Here is a 15,394-nt window from a genome sequence, read left to right on the forward strand (position 1 = left end):
TCAGAAATTTATAGTAAATATACATATTTATTTATGGAAATGTCGCTGATTGTTGTTTTCTACATTTTCTTGTCGGACATTTCAATAGTATAATAATAATAATAAAAAAAAAGATATAACAAGAAAAAAATTCGAATCAGGTAGTCGCACTCTTTCTCCTCTAATGGCCTCTTTAGCCTACGTTGTGTGTTTTTGTTTTTTTTTTTAATTTAAAAGTTTGCGCAATGCGGAGCCGTATAGAACTCCATATATTCGCCGGATATGCATTGGCTACCAATGCCAATGCGCATGGGTGAACAGATGCCTGGCACCTTGCTGGTTATCTCTATGGAACACGAGCCATAGCTATGGGAGCCACCATGTCCATGGGAATGCTTGTGATGGCCCATGCCTGGCGGCAGCTTGATAAAGGCCGACTTGCCGGTGAGACGCAGCTGTTTTGGTGGCGGGGCTGGTGGAGCTGGTTCATCGGCGAATGTTATCCAGGCTGGTGGCATAGAATGCTGAGGCTGAGCTTTGATCGTTGGCAACTCATTCGCCTCCTCATTGTCCACCGTCTGGGGCACTTCGATGGGCAGCTCTATGCCCTCGACTTCTTCGTCGAGGGCAAAGGGAAATGTGGGCTTCGTTTTAAGATCATTACCAGCTGAGGAGACGGCGGCACTCAGAAGCTGAGGAGTCAATTCCAAAGCGTTGGCGATTAATAGAAATGTCGAGAAGCAGAATAGCAAATGCAATGTGGCCATTCTACTTGGCAAGGACTCCTGCGAATGAATGTGACTATCCTGCATTGGCCATTTGGTATTTATAGTCGCATTCGGAAGGCCAGTCAACGAACCGATGGCGCCATCAAGGGACAATTGAAATGGGGAAGCCACTCAAGGCACATCCTCATCCACACACACACACACACACACACACACACACACATCTAGAAGGCGTAATTAATTATCGTTGAGTATACGCCACGTAAGCCAAATCAAGCCAAAGAAATCTGCTTTCTCCTTGTGGTGCTTCCTTAATAAAATTGGAAATCTATTCCATCGATTTGATTTCATTTTGTGTGCCCGTCTTCCTTTTGTATTTCCGGCAATTATTTTCAACGATGTGCTGACAATATTGCTGACAGTGGGTAAGGCAGGAGGTAGGAAATCACTTGCCTTTGCTAAGTGGGCCGTTGATGGTGGAGGATGAAGATTGGGATGGCGGCATGGTGGATGCTAACGACTTCATAAGCATCGTATCGCCTAGCTGTTGCCATGTAATTCTCCTCAATTCAATTGAATTCAAATGCAGTCGCCGAAAAAGTAAAATCATTGCCAACGGAAGTGAAGCTGACGCCATTTTTAAAATGGCGCATACGTGTGCGACGTGTTTATGGCAGATGATGCCCTCTCTCTTTCTCTGTCTGAATGGCTCTCTTCTTGCGCATTTGCCTTCTTTTTTTTTTTTTTGGTTCACAGATAAATGACATGACAAGCAGCTGCCAAACAATCCGCAGACTGGGCGGGAAATAAAGTCAATAACAAGCCGCTAAGTCACACACACTCATATTCGCCTCTGATGTCGCAGTTAAATGAAAATGTCACGATTTCTATGACGTGATTGTCACAAACTGATCGCAACTCGAATGGGTTTTCAACATAACATATTTCGTCTTAGTACGAGCTATTTATAAAGCATAGTTTTAAATATAATATAATCAGCAATTCTCCTCTAAAAGTAAATAGGAGATTCCATATATATTTAACTTCTAAATATCATCAATTTCAATTAAATGTGACTTTGTGAATTAAGTCAAGTCACTGTGTCTTTAGTTGATCATCCCTGAGTAGAAGAGGAGCCAAAAGGCGCTAGCAACAGATTCGTATACAATTCCCCTGGGGATAAGCACTTGCCATATTAACCTAAAGGGAGCCTAGGCAACACGCAGAATGACACGCTGGATGAATAGCCAACGCGTTGGGACTGAATGACTAGACTAGACAATCATAAAGTGAGATAGAAAAAAAAAAACGCTGATTCGTCGAAACGTTAAATTGGGTAGCACAACACGATACGAGAACAAGGAGAAATATAGAAAGGCACGTGAAATTAATTTAAATGCTCTGATTGTGAGTGAATGGTGTTTTGTTTTTTTTTTCTTTTGCCCAAATTGATGCCAATGCCGATGCCAATTCCGATGCCTAACTTGTCTAGCTTGTTAGCAATTCAATTTTATTAGAGCCAAGCCAAAGACACTTGGCCATAATAGATGGCTGCCAACTTAATGACTCTCTCTCTCAGCGTTAAGCAGCTTAACCCTACCGCGGTTTACCTCAATTCTGCACAACCAATGCCACACTCTTTCTCTCTCTGTCTCTCTCTCTCTCGTTCTTACTCTCTATATCAGCCTCTTCGACGCCCTAGAACTAATTAAACGCCTTCAGGCTTTGGCCCAACTAATTAGAGCAGCTGTCACAGACGAAACTCAGAGCAGGAGAATCGAGAACCGGGAACCTACGGAGAGGTAACTGGATGTCAAGGCTCGACAGCACAAATAATTCAATTAAGTTGCATAGGGAACAGTAGACAGAAATTAACAGAAGCAGCAACAATGCCAACAGAATCAAGCAAAATGATGGAGCTAGGCAAGCAGGATAACAAGACACAAACAAGACACAGACAAGTATAGACAAGGTCTCTAAAGTCTCTTACCAAAAAAACCACCATGCCCAACCAATGGCAGGCCAATGCAAATAGACTATTTTTTGGTTTTTGTTGGCCATTTCTCCTCCATCCATTCACCGGAGCCTGGCAGCAAATAACCGCATAAACCAAAATGCCAAAGTCAAAGCCAACGACAAAGGTAAAGACTAAGACAAAGACAAAGGAATACGTTTGCCTAATATGTATATGTGTGGCAGATAATGTTAGGCAAATGCGAGATGAATCATTTCAATTTGAATTTACGTTTAATATTTAATTTTGCTTTGCGATTTAAAAATGCAAAAGTGAAATAGTTTGGCTTATAACTTTAAAACTATCTGCTTAAATTGAAAATGAAAATTAATTAAAGGATTATGGGAGAAGTCACTTTGAATTCTCTCCACAGTCTGAACTTTAGAGGAAAATGCATTATTTTGTTCTCTATTAATAAATTAATCATAAATATCCTTCACAGGAAATCATTTCTTATTTAACTGGTAATTTTACTCATTCTTTAATTTTGTTATTGCTATGCAGACTCTTCCAACAATTTTATTAGCAATTTTCTTAATTTTAAATTGTATTTGAAACATAGAAAATTTACTGATTACATTTGGTCACGGCATCTCGAAACTTGTAGTAACATTTTAGAAATATTATTTTACCTTGCCCCTTGTGTCATCTTATCCCTCAAAAAACCAAAAAAAAACAACCGAATAATTAGGCTTGGCTTAATGGTTTACTCTCAGATAGCCGAGTAAATTTTATGGCCAACCCTTTTACACATTTTACTTGTCTTTTACCGCCTTTGTTTAGCAACAAATTGCCAAAAAAAAAAAGAAAAAAGAAAAATAAATAAAAACGAACATGCTGGAGCTGGGATCAAGAGAAGATGGATGGGGCCGGGGGGGACAAATAAAGCGAAGAAAAATTAAGGAAAACAGCCATTTGCTCGCCCAGTGACTTAATGTAAGGAAAAAGTTGAGGATACCCCTAGCTGCCAACTGCCAGCTCAATTTAATCTTTGACGCGACAAAATGATGGAGCACGAACAACTTTTTGGCGCCGGCAACGTTTTAATTTGCATTAAAACGCGACGCGACTAGAGTTGGGAAAACTCTCACTCTCTCTGTCTCTCTCTTTAACTCACTTTTCCCCACTCACATTCTCCGTTCTCCCATATGCGAGCAACTATTAAACTAAACTTACAACACGGTTGGGTTATAAGTTTTTCGGTCGAGGATTTCGTGAGCTTGCATACAAATGGGATCCCAGATGGGGGCTAGAAAGAAAAAGCAAAGAAATAACCGTATCCCAGCACCGGGCCCAAGCTCCAGTTGCCCGTATTAAACACCTTTTGGCTATGGGTATTAAGGCTTTAATAACACTTTGGCTTTTGGCCACAAATCAAAGAGGAGAAAAGAACAAAATTTCCACAAGACACCAGCAAATATGGGCCAACAGGTTGTGTAATATGAGATAAAACTGAAATTGAAGTAGACACATTTATACACTAGCCCAAAAAAAGAGGAAATTAATTTACAAATTCACATTTGAATCTTTTGGAATGTCTCAATCAATATAACGTTTTGACAGACCTGCCTTAGGGCAATTGAGTTACCTCAAGCTGTACACATGTTGCCATTTAATCGGGGTGAGCCTGAGATTTAATAACTATTCCTTTGGACGACCTGTGGACTTATGTAGAAATGTGGGCTTATTGGAAAATGTCTACTGTACTTCCTGTGGACTTTTCTAGAACTGTCCACTGGACATCCTGTGACCTCAGCACAGAAATCTTCAAGGTTTGATACTAAATTTTAAAAGTAAAAAGCAGCAATATAATAAAATTAAGGGTATACAATTAGCAGTTTGAAAAATTGTTTAGCCCTTACATTTAATTTCAGTTTCGCATTTAATCCTGAAAGGTTAAAGAAAACAAAGCAAAGGCATTCAATTCAATACATTTATTGTATATGGAAATCTGCCATTGGACAGTCTCTTCCTCACATTTCCATTCACACGTTTATCATTGTTTTTCCATTTCACAGCCTCTTTGAAAAAACTGTACTCCTATAGCAAAAAGGATAAAAAAAAGCTTTTAATTTGTGTTTTGTCTGCCAGGCTTAGGTTCAGGTTCAGCCAAAGGCAAAGAGCAGCTGCCACATACACAGACAGACACACAGACACACACATGCACATGCCACATACATCACTTTAGCTTGCACCACATCCCCCCTCCAACCAACCAACCAACCAACCGCCTTTTGCCTCTTTTAACATGGTTTTGTGTGCATTGGCGAGCGCCACAAAACTATTTAAAAATTAATACAACTGAAATCTACCATTTTCGCGCCAGTTAAGCACACAACGAGACGGAGGAGGAGAATGCCGACGAAATGGAAAAGGGGTAAGGTTGGATAAACTGCATTGCAATGAGCTTCAAGTCCAGCCCACATCTTTCAATGTTCTTTGCTGTCGTTTGCAGCAGCTTCTCGTTGCCTCGCCGCCTCGCTGCTTCGCTGGCTTTCAGATCAAAGGCAAGAAAACTAAAAGAAGGGGGAAAAAAACGAAGGAAAAAGACGAAAATATATGTGAAAAGAAAACTTTTAATACTTTCTTTGGGTACCAAACTTGGTCTTTCCCAATGTCGAATGGGTCGGTGGGTATGAGAATGATAATCGAGTGGGTTGCGAAAATATAATTTATATGCAACAAAAGGCAAGGCATGGCATAGCCTCTTGCATAATCGTTGAGATCTACTCTATCTTCAATAGCCATAAAATGCTCTCAGTTGTTAAACAAGTCATGAACCTTTTTCTCTGTTTTTAAAGCCAAAGGACCCAGCAATAAAAATGAAAAGCAGACAAGTGTAAGACGAGCAGTTAAATTCGGAATAGGACCAACCTTCGGGCTGACTGACTGGGCCAGACAGAACACAGTTCACAGTCATATCGGACAATGAAAAACTTTAATGAAATTTACTAATGTCGACCGTCAAGTAAATGGCCTTGAATTCAAGGTCATTAAACGCGTAGGCGGTCTGGCTATCATGTAAGTCATTTGATGGGAGTGTTGAAAACTCACTACCGTTCGTTAGCTAATAAAGTGGATCCTAAGGGCTTGGCTTTTTTTATTTTGTTGTTGTTGTGTTTCTTTTTTCTTTGTTTTTTTTTTGTTTTTTTTCATTTTTGTTGGTCAAAGCCTAAGTAAGCAAAAGTGAACTGTTTGACATCCTAAATAAGCAGCAGTTTGTGGCTTAGGCTTAAGTCAATGTCACTAGATGAATCAAGGTGTGGGATATGTTTACGTAAATGGTTTCGAACGATTCTCATATTCATTTTTGGTTGGAACAGAACAATACCAAAAAAAAAAAAATAAATTTAAAGAAGGAGAGATAGATAGAGGAAGAAAGAAATAGAGAGAGACAGAGAGAGACAGAGAGAGACAGATAGAGAAAGAGAGTCAGAAAGGAAAAATATGCACTTAGTATAGGTATATACTTATAAACTTCAAAACCAAAATAGTTAAGTAATGTTCAACAGATTTATCCGAATCAATTAGAATTTAAGAATGTGAAAAGTTTAGTTAATCATCAGTAAAAGTTTGACTAGCTTCTCAATTTCTTTCTTATTAGATACACACAATACCATCTCACAATTGTTTCAATTTTGTTTTGAACTTTTTTTTTTAGGAAAATTGACAGCTAGTTTATTATCGATTTGCAGTCCTCGGTAAGTGGCCCAGTCAATTAGGCACCTGACCAACGAGGATCCGTGTTCGAATGCCAAGCTAGTGTAGGGACGTAGTCTTCTTCCTCTAAGCCCAAGGCCATAGTTGCTAGTGCTTGTGAAATACACAGGTGTGCTATCTGTAGCACCTGAATCACTGTCAGTTTTAATTTCACGCGCAATCCAATTGGCTTCAAAAAAGAAACTAGTTGCCATAGAACTTCGAGTGATTTCATTTTTGAACATAGTTAGTTGGTTTTGGTGGGGTTGTCATTGTGTATCAATTATAAATCTCTATTAATATATTATTAATGACATAGAAAATTACTTAAAAATTTGTTTTTTTTATTAAATTAACATCAGTTTAATTCATGAAATTCATAATTTTTATTGTTTTAGGAAAACCAAATTGAATTTGAAATAGAGGGCTTAGATTTTTGGCATATGACAACAGATTTATTATAAAACTAAAAGTGTCACTAAATTAGCAATGTTTTTAATCATGTTTTAACATATAATTTGGTATTATAACATCATACATTTTGAGTGGATTTATGCCTGATAAATTACCGCCGAAGTGATTTCTGTATATTTGATTTACGATATTCGAATGGGACTATTTCGTCCATGGTGTGAGAGCTACAATTAAGGAAAAGACTTATATTTTAATTTTCGATTTAGTGGTTTATGTTTTAATTTTTTTCCCGTGCGTACAAGAAAACATTTTAGGAATACAATTAATCGACACATCGGCTAAGCAGGTTAAGAGCTTTGCTCGTTGAGTCATGAAAAATTGGAAGAAGACAAAGAATAAAATTCGGCCCTCATTGCATATGTCTTACCATATAAGAATTATATAAATTATGGTTTTGTTTTTGAAAATAAAGGGCTTAAAAATAAAAGTATTAATGCCCAAATTTGGTTCCGTAAAGGAAAACAAATGATTTTGAAAAGTCATAACTTAAAAAAAATAAACGTACTGGTTAAGAATAAACATCGTGTTCATATCAAGCGGTTCACCAAATCAGATGCACTAAAGAAAATATATTATAACTACTTTTGTCACAAACAACTAACCTAGTATATGACCAGAATTACGATCAGCCACACAAAACACTTGTAATTTAAAACTTACTGAAAAGATCACAAGGTCAGGATGTCAATAGGCCGACGCCGTGTCAAAAATAATAATAATTTTGCAACCCCCGATTACTTGGGTTTGAGTCGCACTAGAATAAGATCTTCTAAGAACAGTTGTTACCTTTTAGAGCCTATATAGGAAATATAAAGTACGTACTTTTGTAAAATCAGTTCATATTTTAAATTCAACGAATGAAGACTGGGTTATTTTCTTTCTACCTGGAATCCTTATTCACGTACATTTATTGATTAAAAACTTTAAAAAAAAGTGTTGTCCAGTCAGTCAAAAGAAGTCAAAAACTACCTCTATTTTTGTTCTGTAACTCCAGACTATATTAAAATCTGGTATAAATAAAATGTATCATATCTATTTGATTCATGTTATTTGTTATTTAATTGTCGGACGAATCTTCCGCAACGCCAGATTGGAATTGCCCATGTATGTAAATTGGTTAAATTTTAATTAAATTTAAATTCTTTAATTTCAATCATAAAATAATGACGCGTTTTGTTATGCCACAAACTTTTTGTTGTTTAAAAGCATGAACAAAAAAAAGAAAACAAAACCAAATCAAACCAAACCAAACCACTTCATGTCGAAGCTTTTATACTCTTGCATGTTTCGTTATTACACTGAATTTTAAATATTTATGGAATTCAAGCGAAACAAATGTAAGTAGTTTGTTTTTGAAAAATAATGATGGAATGCGAATGTGGCACATATAAGATTTGAGTATATAATATAGTCTGGCGATTTGAAGAAAGCTCGACAAAAATAGAGCATATTATATCGAAAGCAAAAACCTTTCTGACCAAAATTGTATTTTGTTTTTAAAATTTCTTTGGGATTTTTATATAATATAGCAGACCGATCTTCGCGAAAACTGGCACAGTAATTGAAAAGTGTGTTAAACCAACAAATGTATAAGCACTAACCATAGAACACATAGATGGGACAAACTCATGATTTTTTGATTGCAAACGCTAGCCTAGTCATGGAACCCCAGAGAACTTCGGGAAAACCCGAACGCTCTCACTCTCAATGAGAGCGTAAAATGGGGAGAGGGCAAAGCAGCTACGAAAAAATTTCAGTCTAGCACAGACTACCGAACGACGAAGGCAGGCCTACGTCGCTTGTGATTTCGTTCTGTCTATGTATGTGTACACTCGTCGGTACATGCTCAGGCTTCGTAGTGTGTGTGTGACGTGAAGTTGTACAACATCGCATTTCAATAGCTCGCTCGACCAAAATTTTTCATTTCCTATTCGCATTGCCGCTGTTTTGTCGAAAATGAAAAATTTTGGTCGAGCGAGCTATTGAAATGCGATGTTGTACAACTTCACGTCACACACACACTACGAAGCCTGAGCATGTACCGACGAGTGTACACATACATAGACAGAACGAAATCACAAGCGACGTAGGCCTGCCTTCGTCGTTCGGTAGTCTGTGCTAGACTGAAATTTTTTCGTAGCTGCTTTGCCCTCTCCCCATTTTACGCTCTCATTGAGAGTGAGAGCGTTCGGGTTTTCCCGAAGTTCTCTGGGGTTCCATGACTAGGCTAGCGTTTGCAATCAAAAAATCATGAGTTTGTCCCATCTATGTGTTCTATGGTTAGTGGTATAAGTTTATAAAAATAGCAGGGAAAATAGAGATTTTACATTAGAGCTAAATGTATAAGGAATATTGCATGAGTCCTCTAACTTGACCGCTCATTCTTATACGGAGCTATAGATACCTAGTTCAGTACTCAGGCTAATAGACTAATTTGATTATATAAATTCGAATCGACGTGGTAAATTAGGCGTATATGGCGTATACTTATTATGATTAAAAATTTGCAATTTTAAATTTCTCACCAAAATGTATATATGTACTTCATATGCTAGGGTATAATGAGAATTAAGAATGGAAAAAAATAGAATTTTGTAAATCCATTCTGTCACACACTCGCTGCCAATTAATTAAGCTTATTTATTTGTAAATATTGCAATGCTTGGCGTAAAATTAAAATTAATTTCCATATGGGCAAATCGTATTCAGAACAAAGCCAAATGAAGGCGACCGGATTGGATAGGGGGCTTGTTTGCCCATCTATCTAGGTACACAATAGGCCACCGCAATTGAAATGCACATCGATAGTTCAAGTAATTCATAAATATTTGTATTGAGCTCACAATTTGATGTGTTTGTTTGTATGTATGTATATATTTTGCTAGAGCTATTGTTTTTTTGTTTCAACGGATTTCATTGCAATCAATTTGGAAGCAACGTGACTTTTGAACTGCATATGAGTTGGTTGGAGGGGGGTGTGTCAGTGTGTGTGGGGGGGGAAGGGTGGCAAGTTTGTGTGCAACTGGCAGCTATATATGGGAGATATTGCCAATCTCACTTGAAGTCTCACTTAAAGCTGTTGCTGAATGTGGATTTCTATATGTATATATATTTGGATTTCTTTCTTTTTTTAATGATTTTTGTGCTTTGTCTGGTTTGTTGCGGGTTTTTAGGGTGAAGAAGAAGAAGAAGATGAAGAAGTTTTATACTTGGTTTATATTTTAATTTGGGTGGGTGTGTGTGTGTGTGTGTGTGTTGGTTGGCGTTGTGCTGGTCAAAAGTTTTTCAATTTAAAATTTTTCTGACTTAGTCTCGGATATTTAATATACAAAACGCTTGGCACACCTGTTCCCAGGATTCCCTAAGTTGCCCTTCTTCCCATGACCGTTACCATCTTGAAGTTGATGATGCGGGTGATGCAGGTTGAAGAGATGGGCACGGGGGATGGGGCACGAGGCATGCGGCATTCAATAATTAAGTTGACGCCAGGCATAAAACTTTTTACACTTGTGCTGCTGCTTCTCGTTGTGGCCTTTTAATGTTTTCTTTTTCCATAATATTTTTTTATATGTTTTATTTTATTTAGTTTTGTTATTTATGTACTGGCCTCCCCCCTTCGACTTTCACCCCCTGCACAAGTTGTAAATTTGTGGGTTTTCATAATTTCAAAGTTGTTAGCAGGTGAGCATACAGATGGGCAGGAGGAAAGAATCAACAAACAATTTTTTATTTCACTTGCTCATTTTTTCATCTCTTCGTCTTATCCGCTTTCCCTCTCTAACTCGCTCTGTTTCTTTCTCTCTCTCTCTCTATTCATTTCTATGTTTCGTCGTCACTTTAACTTTTGCTGTTAGTCAAACTTTTGGCTCTTCCTGTGCGCTACACGTTGGGCCCCATTTTCACTTGACAAGGCCATGAGTAGTTGTTAAGTGGCTGACTTGATGAATGAATCAACACGGTTTTTTTTAATGTTAGCCATATATTTAACGCCCTACCTTGGGCGCCATCTTAAGGTGTTTATAGATGTTAGTCAAGTGCTGTTTCATTGCCATGTTTCGTATAAAGTGTCAAGGTCAGATACCCATGATTTCTCAAAATGAGATCGAAAATTTAGCACAACTTTATACGTTAGAGTTAAGATAGGAGATTAGATTTGTACGTTCATCTTCGTGGCTTTCTGTTACAGCTTTCCCCCCTCAGGGCTTAGACAATGGCAATGAGTTGAGCTTAAAGGGTATTTAGAGGTCGTCGTTTTTATTTCGCTTACGAAATGCTTATCTAATGCAAGTTGAAGAAGTTATTGTTTCATTTCAATGGAACAGAGGCAAGATGTAATCATTCATAAAGGTAGTTAACCCTCTATTTCTTCTTTCGAGTTCAGAATACATGCCAACAAGGTTTCTTTACTACTATTACATGAGGAGTAAATATGTATATTAACCTTAATTCCATTTATATTTAACACTTCACTTTTCTCTTTTCATATTCTAGACATTTGGTTAGCAAAGAAAAATTCAAAAATTTTGGTTTTATGATAAAACTTTAACCAACGAACTGCATTGTCTTCGGTTTATTGCCTTTTTGGGGGAGGGTGGAGGTTGTGAATGCATCAAGGGACGACGGGAAAGCACTTAAACTTTTTACATCATCATCTTTTTTGCTTTTTCTGGGTTATAAATTTCGCTTGCCGTTTTAGCACTGTAAGCGCCAATAAGTAGCAAACTAACTTGTAGCTTAAACTTGCCCCTGTACTTGCACAGTGGAAGGAAATGCAGTGAACAAATAAGTGAAATGTAGAAAACATATATATATATGCACATACATATTTCTATAAATATTTGCCCGAGTTCAGTTGGCAGAAAGTCCATGGAATTGTTCTCGTTTAATATTCAATTTGTTGTTAGTATTTCTTAGTGTTGCCACCACCTAATGATAACGACGTTTATGTTCGCACACTTGTTGGCATTTGTCCTTGCCATGACCGTTCTTTCTCTTGGCCATATTCCCCCCTGCCCCCCAGCCCCTGCCCCACTCACATTTTCAATATGTAGTACTAACTACATAGGTATATATATTTCTTGTTCTTTTTTCTATATATATGTATGAATGTATATCTTAATATTTATTTTTCTACACGTTAGCTCGCACATACGCGACACACACACACACACACACGCTCACGCATATTGAAACAATTGAAACGTGACACGCATTGGCAAAAGAGGAGCAAAACAAATACAAAAAAGAAGACAAAAAAAATACCGAGGACAACGTTGCGTATGAGTGATTTTTTCTTCATCTCTCACGCTCTCTGTGTTCGCTTTCACTTAAAGCTTATGGCAAAAGCAGAATGAAACAAACAGCAGCCAGGGGAACTCTGATGACGGAAAGTACGGAGAAATGGTTTCAACTTTGAACCCTGCACTTAATTTTTTATTAAACACAATAATCTTGAGGGGAAACGAGCAACACAACAAAAAAAAAAAACGAAAAAAAACGCTGGAAGCATGTCAACTCATTTGATTGACGAGGGTGATTTAATAAATGAAATGAACAACAGCCAGCAAGGGAAATGGTGTAAGCGATCAACACACACACACACACACACAAAGAGCAAAGAAAAATGCCAAAAATGGGCAACAAAAAAGAAAGATTCGCCAAATCTATGCACGACGAATATTGTGATGATGGCAACCCGTCAACGAATACGAAAACGACAAAGCAAACAACAAGGAATACGAAAACAATCTCCTTTTTTTCGGCAATGCGCAATGAAAAATGCTCGTAAAAATCATTGCCAAAGAGTCGTGGAAATATTTTCAAATAGACCCGAGAAAAATTAGAGAAACCAGTAGAAAAAAACCGAAAAGCGGTTAGAATACGTAGAGAAAAAAAGAGGAAGAGAGAGAGAGAGAGAGAGAGCCAAGTGGCTCGCTTTCAAATTGAATTTGACTTTTTTCTTTGGTTTACTTTTACTTCATTCACTATGGGTTTCGGTTTCGGTTACGGTTTAGTCTTTCTTCTAATTCTGTTTAACACTTTATGGTTTGAGTTTTCTTTCCTTTCTTTTCTTTTTTTTGTGTATGTGTTGTGTGTGTGTGTGTGCGTGTGTTTTCTTTTTGGAAAAGTTTTTGATTTGGGTATTTTTCTTGTGCATTGCCTAGAACAAGAGCTGAGACAGGGAGCTGAGGTTAATGTAATCAAATAGAAAAGATTTATGTATAATGGGCTTGCAAATATGTTTTATCTTTGTAACACACTCTATCTCTTTTGTTTTTCTCTCTCTCTCTCTCTCACTTACTTTGTGTATTACATTGGTGTGATATGGGTCAATGTCTCGTGTAAGTAAATTTTATTTAAATTTTCGCCTGAAACACAGACTTTCCCTAAGGAGCATTTAGTGTCAGGTAAGAAGAAATAGTGAGCGAGAGAGAGAGAATGTAAATTCTGCAAAAGTCTATTTTTAAAATATCTAAATGCCATTTGAAATTGTGAGATTGGGTTTGCAAATGGGTCAATGTTAATAGAGAATAACAAAAGTCTGGTCAAAAGTCAAACTGACTGAACTCAGGAATGCAAGTTTTGTTTTTCTAAAGTTTTCTCTAAAAAGGAAGAAGAAATCGAAGAAGACGAAGAGAAAAGGCATTCAAAAGTTTTACTGAGTCATTCAACCGATTTCTACCTTTGTGACTAGTACACCTGAAGGTAATTAAAATTTGATAGCTCGCACTTTGCCTTCCGCCCCGCTCCAAGGAAAACAAACTTATTGGATGAACTGGAATTTTAATTGAACCCCAGCCCATGGCACCTGATTAATTGGCAAATGAAACCTTAGCCCAGAACCGTTCAGGCGTTTAATGGCAGCCACAGGTGCGCGACATTCAGTTTTGAAGCTCTTTTATATTAACCATGGCAGTCATTTGTTGCTTTTTCCCCCCTCTCCCAGGCACTCCACTCGATTGCCAGTGGATTTTATAGACCTTTTCTCAAATTAGCAGCTCATTGGGAAGCAAAAAAAAAAAACATACAGTTTAAGAGCATTAAAAACACTTTCACTTTCATGTTATGCTCGAATAAGAACCATAAATAAGGCGGCCAAAGGGTCAAAACGAACAGAACGAGCAGGTGCATAAATTTCGAAGGGAAAACCCCTTTTTTTTTGGGTTTGTTCTTGATTTTAGCTTAAACAGCAGATGAACAGTTAAACAGCTGTTCGTATAAGTAAATATTTGAAATTCTTGTATTTCCGTTCTTGTATCCCCCGTCACGATTTCCATCTGTTCTGACCCGTCTCGTTTCTCAATTCACTCAACTCAAAACAAGAAGAGGCAAACTTTGGAATGTCGATTCGAATGCTGAGCAAACTTTGAACTGGCTATAGATTCAATGAATTTATTCATTAGTTTGCTTTGATATGCAACCGCTGCCCATCCATTGGCATGGCCACGCCCACCTGCCAATACCCACTACAAACACATACACATACACACACACACACACATGTGGCACTAAGCAAACAAAGTTAAATGGTGTTTGCCACCCAAGGGCAAAGCCAAAAGGTAGGAGCAAGGGAGAGAGTGATAGGGATAAGGGGAGATGAAGCTAGAGGGATGGAAATGTGCGTCCAGTATCCATGGCTCGGAGCAACTCATGTGCGCTGAAAACTTAAAGGCTTAGAAGTGTGTGCTTCATAGCCAACCCCTCCATTTCCATCTCCATCTCCGCGAGCGTTCGATCTCCCACTACGCTTAATGCGATTTATTTTTATGGCCAATTTGCTTGATTAGGTTTCGATTTTCATGCGCCCATTGCACTCGATTCTGTTGGTGCTTTCCCTTGCTCCTTTCTCTCCTCTCGTGCCACCTATGCCGACCACCACACGGCTTTCAGTTGGCTTTCTCTATCTTAGTTCAGTTCATTAAAGTTGAACAAACAAAAGTTTTCACTCTCTCGCACACTCTCTCATTTTACTTGCCATGGTAACTGCTGAAAAATTGGCCAAAGTTTTTCGCATTTCCTGTTGTTAATAACGCGCGAGCAAATGGAAAATTAATTAATATTTGCCCATGGCCAACAATAACACTAACAAGAAGCAATACCAATAATAAATTGAGGTAGCTAACTGAATTAAAAGCATTGCGTCCGGTCCATTCTCGATCGGGCATTCGCCATTTTGTTAGCCCATTTTTGTTTGTTTGTTTGTTAAGTATGCAACAACAATTTGGCCAAACAGTGAAAGAACATGAAGCCAAAGCAATAGTAGCATAGTAGTAGAACGAGGAGCGGCAGTAGGAAAAGCGGCAGCAGCAGCAGCAGCAGAGACAAAGGCAGGAAGCGCGTTAAAACAACTAACTGAACGGCGTACAATGAAATCGACTCAAATATACCCTACGGCACGGCATTCCAATGAAAATTCAATAAATATATTCATACTCTTAACGGACTAACCATTGCCTAGTCATAAGTCTAGAGACTTCTTACATTTCTATGCAACTATTAT

At 37.9% G+C, this 15,394-nt stretch overlaps 1 protein-coding gene across 1 annotated transcript; it reads right to left on the reverse strand.

The window, feature by feature from the left end:
- Positions 1-35: 35 nt before the first annotated feature.
- Positions 36-761, reverse strand: LOC6645601. The gene has a single exon (XM_002068123.4). The coding sequence runs from the start codon at positions 744-746 to the stop codon at positions 210-212; it is 537 nt and encodes a 178-aa protein (XP_002068159.1). The 5' UTR covers positions 747-761; the 3' UTR covers positions 36-209.
- Positions 762-15,394: the final 14,633 nt, after the last annotated feature.

Source organism: Drosophila willistoni, assembly GCF_018902025.1.
Source record: "Drosophila willistoni isolate 14030-0811.24 chromosome XR unlocalized genomic scaffold, UCI_dwil_1.1 Seg143, whole genome shotgun sequence".
In the NCBI taxonomy this organism is placed as follows: Eukaryota; Metazoa; Arthropoda; class Insecta; order Diptera; family Drosophilidae; genus Drosophila; species Drosophila willistoni.

Bases quoted from the DNA above. Each gene is read 5' to 3' on its own strand.
- LOC6645601 (XM_002068123.4), bottom strand. From the start codon at position 746: ATGGCCACATTGCATTTGCTATTCTGCTTCTCGACATTTCTATTAATC.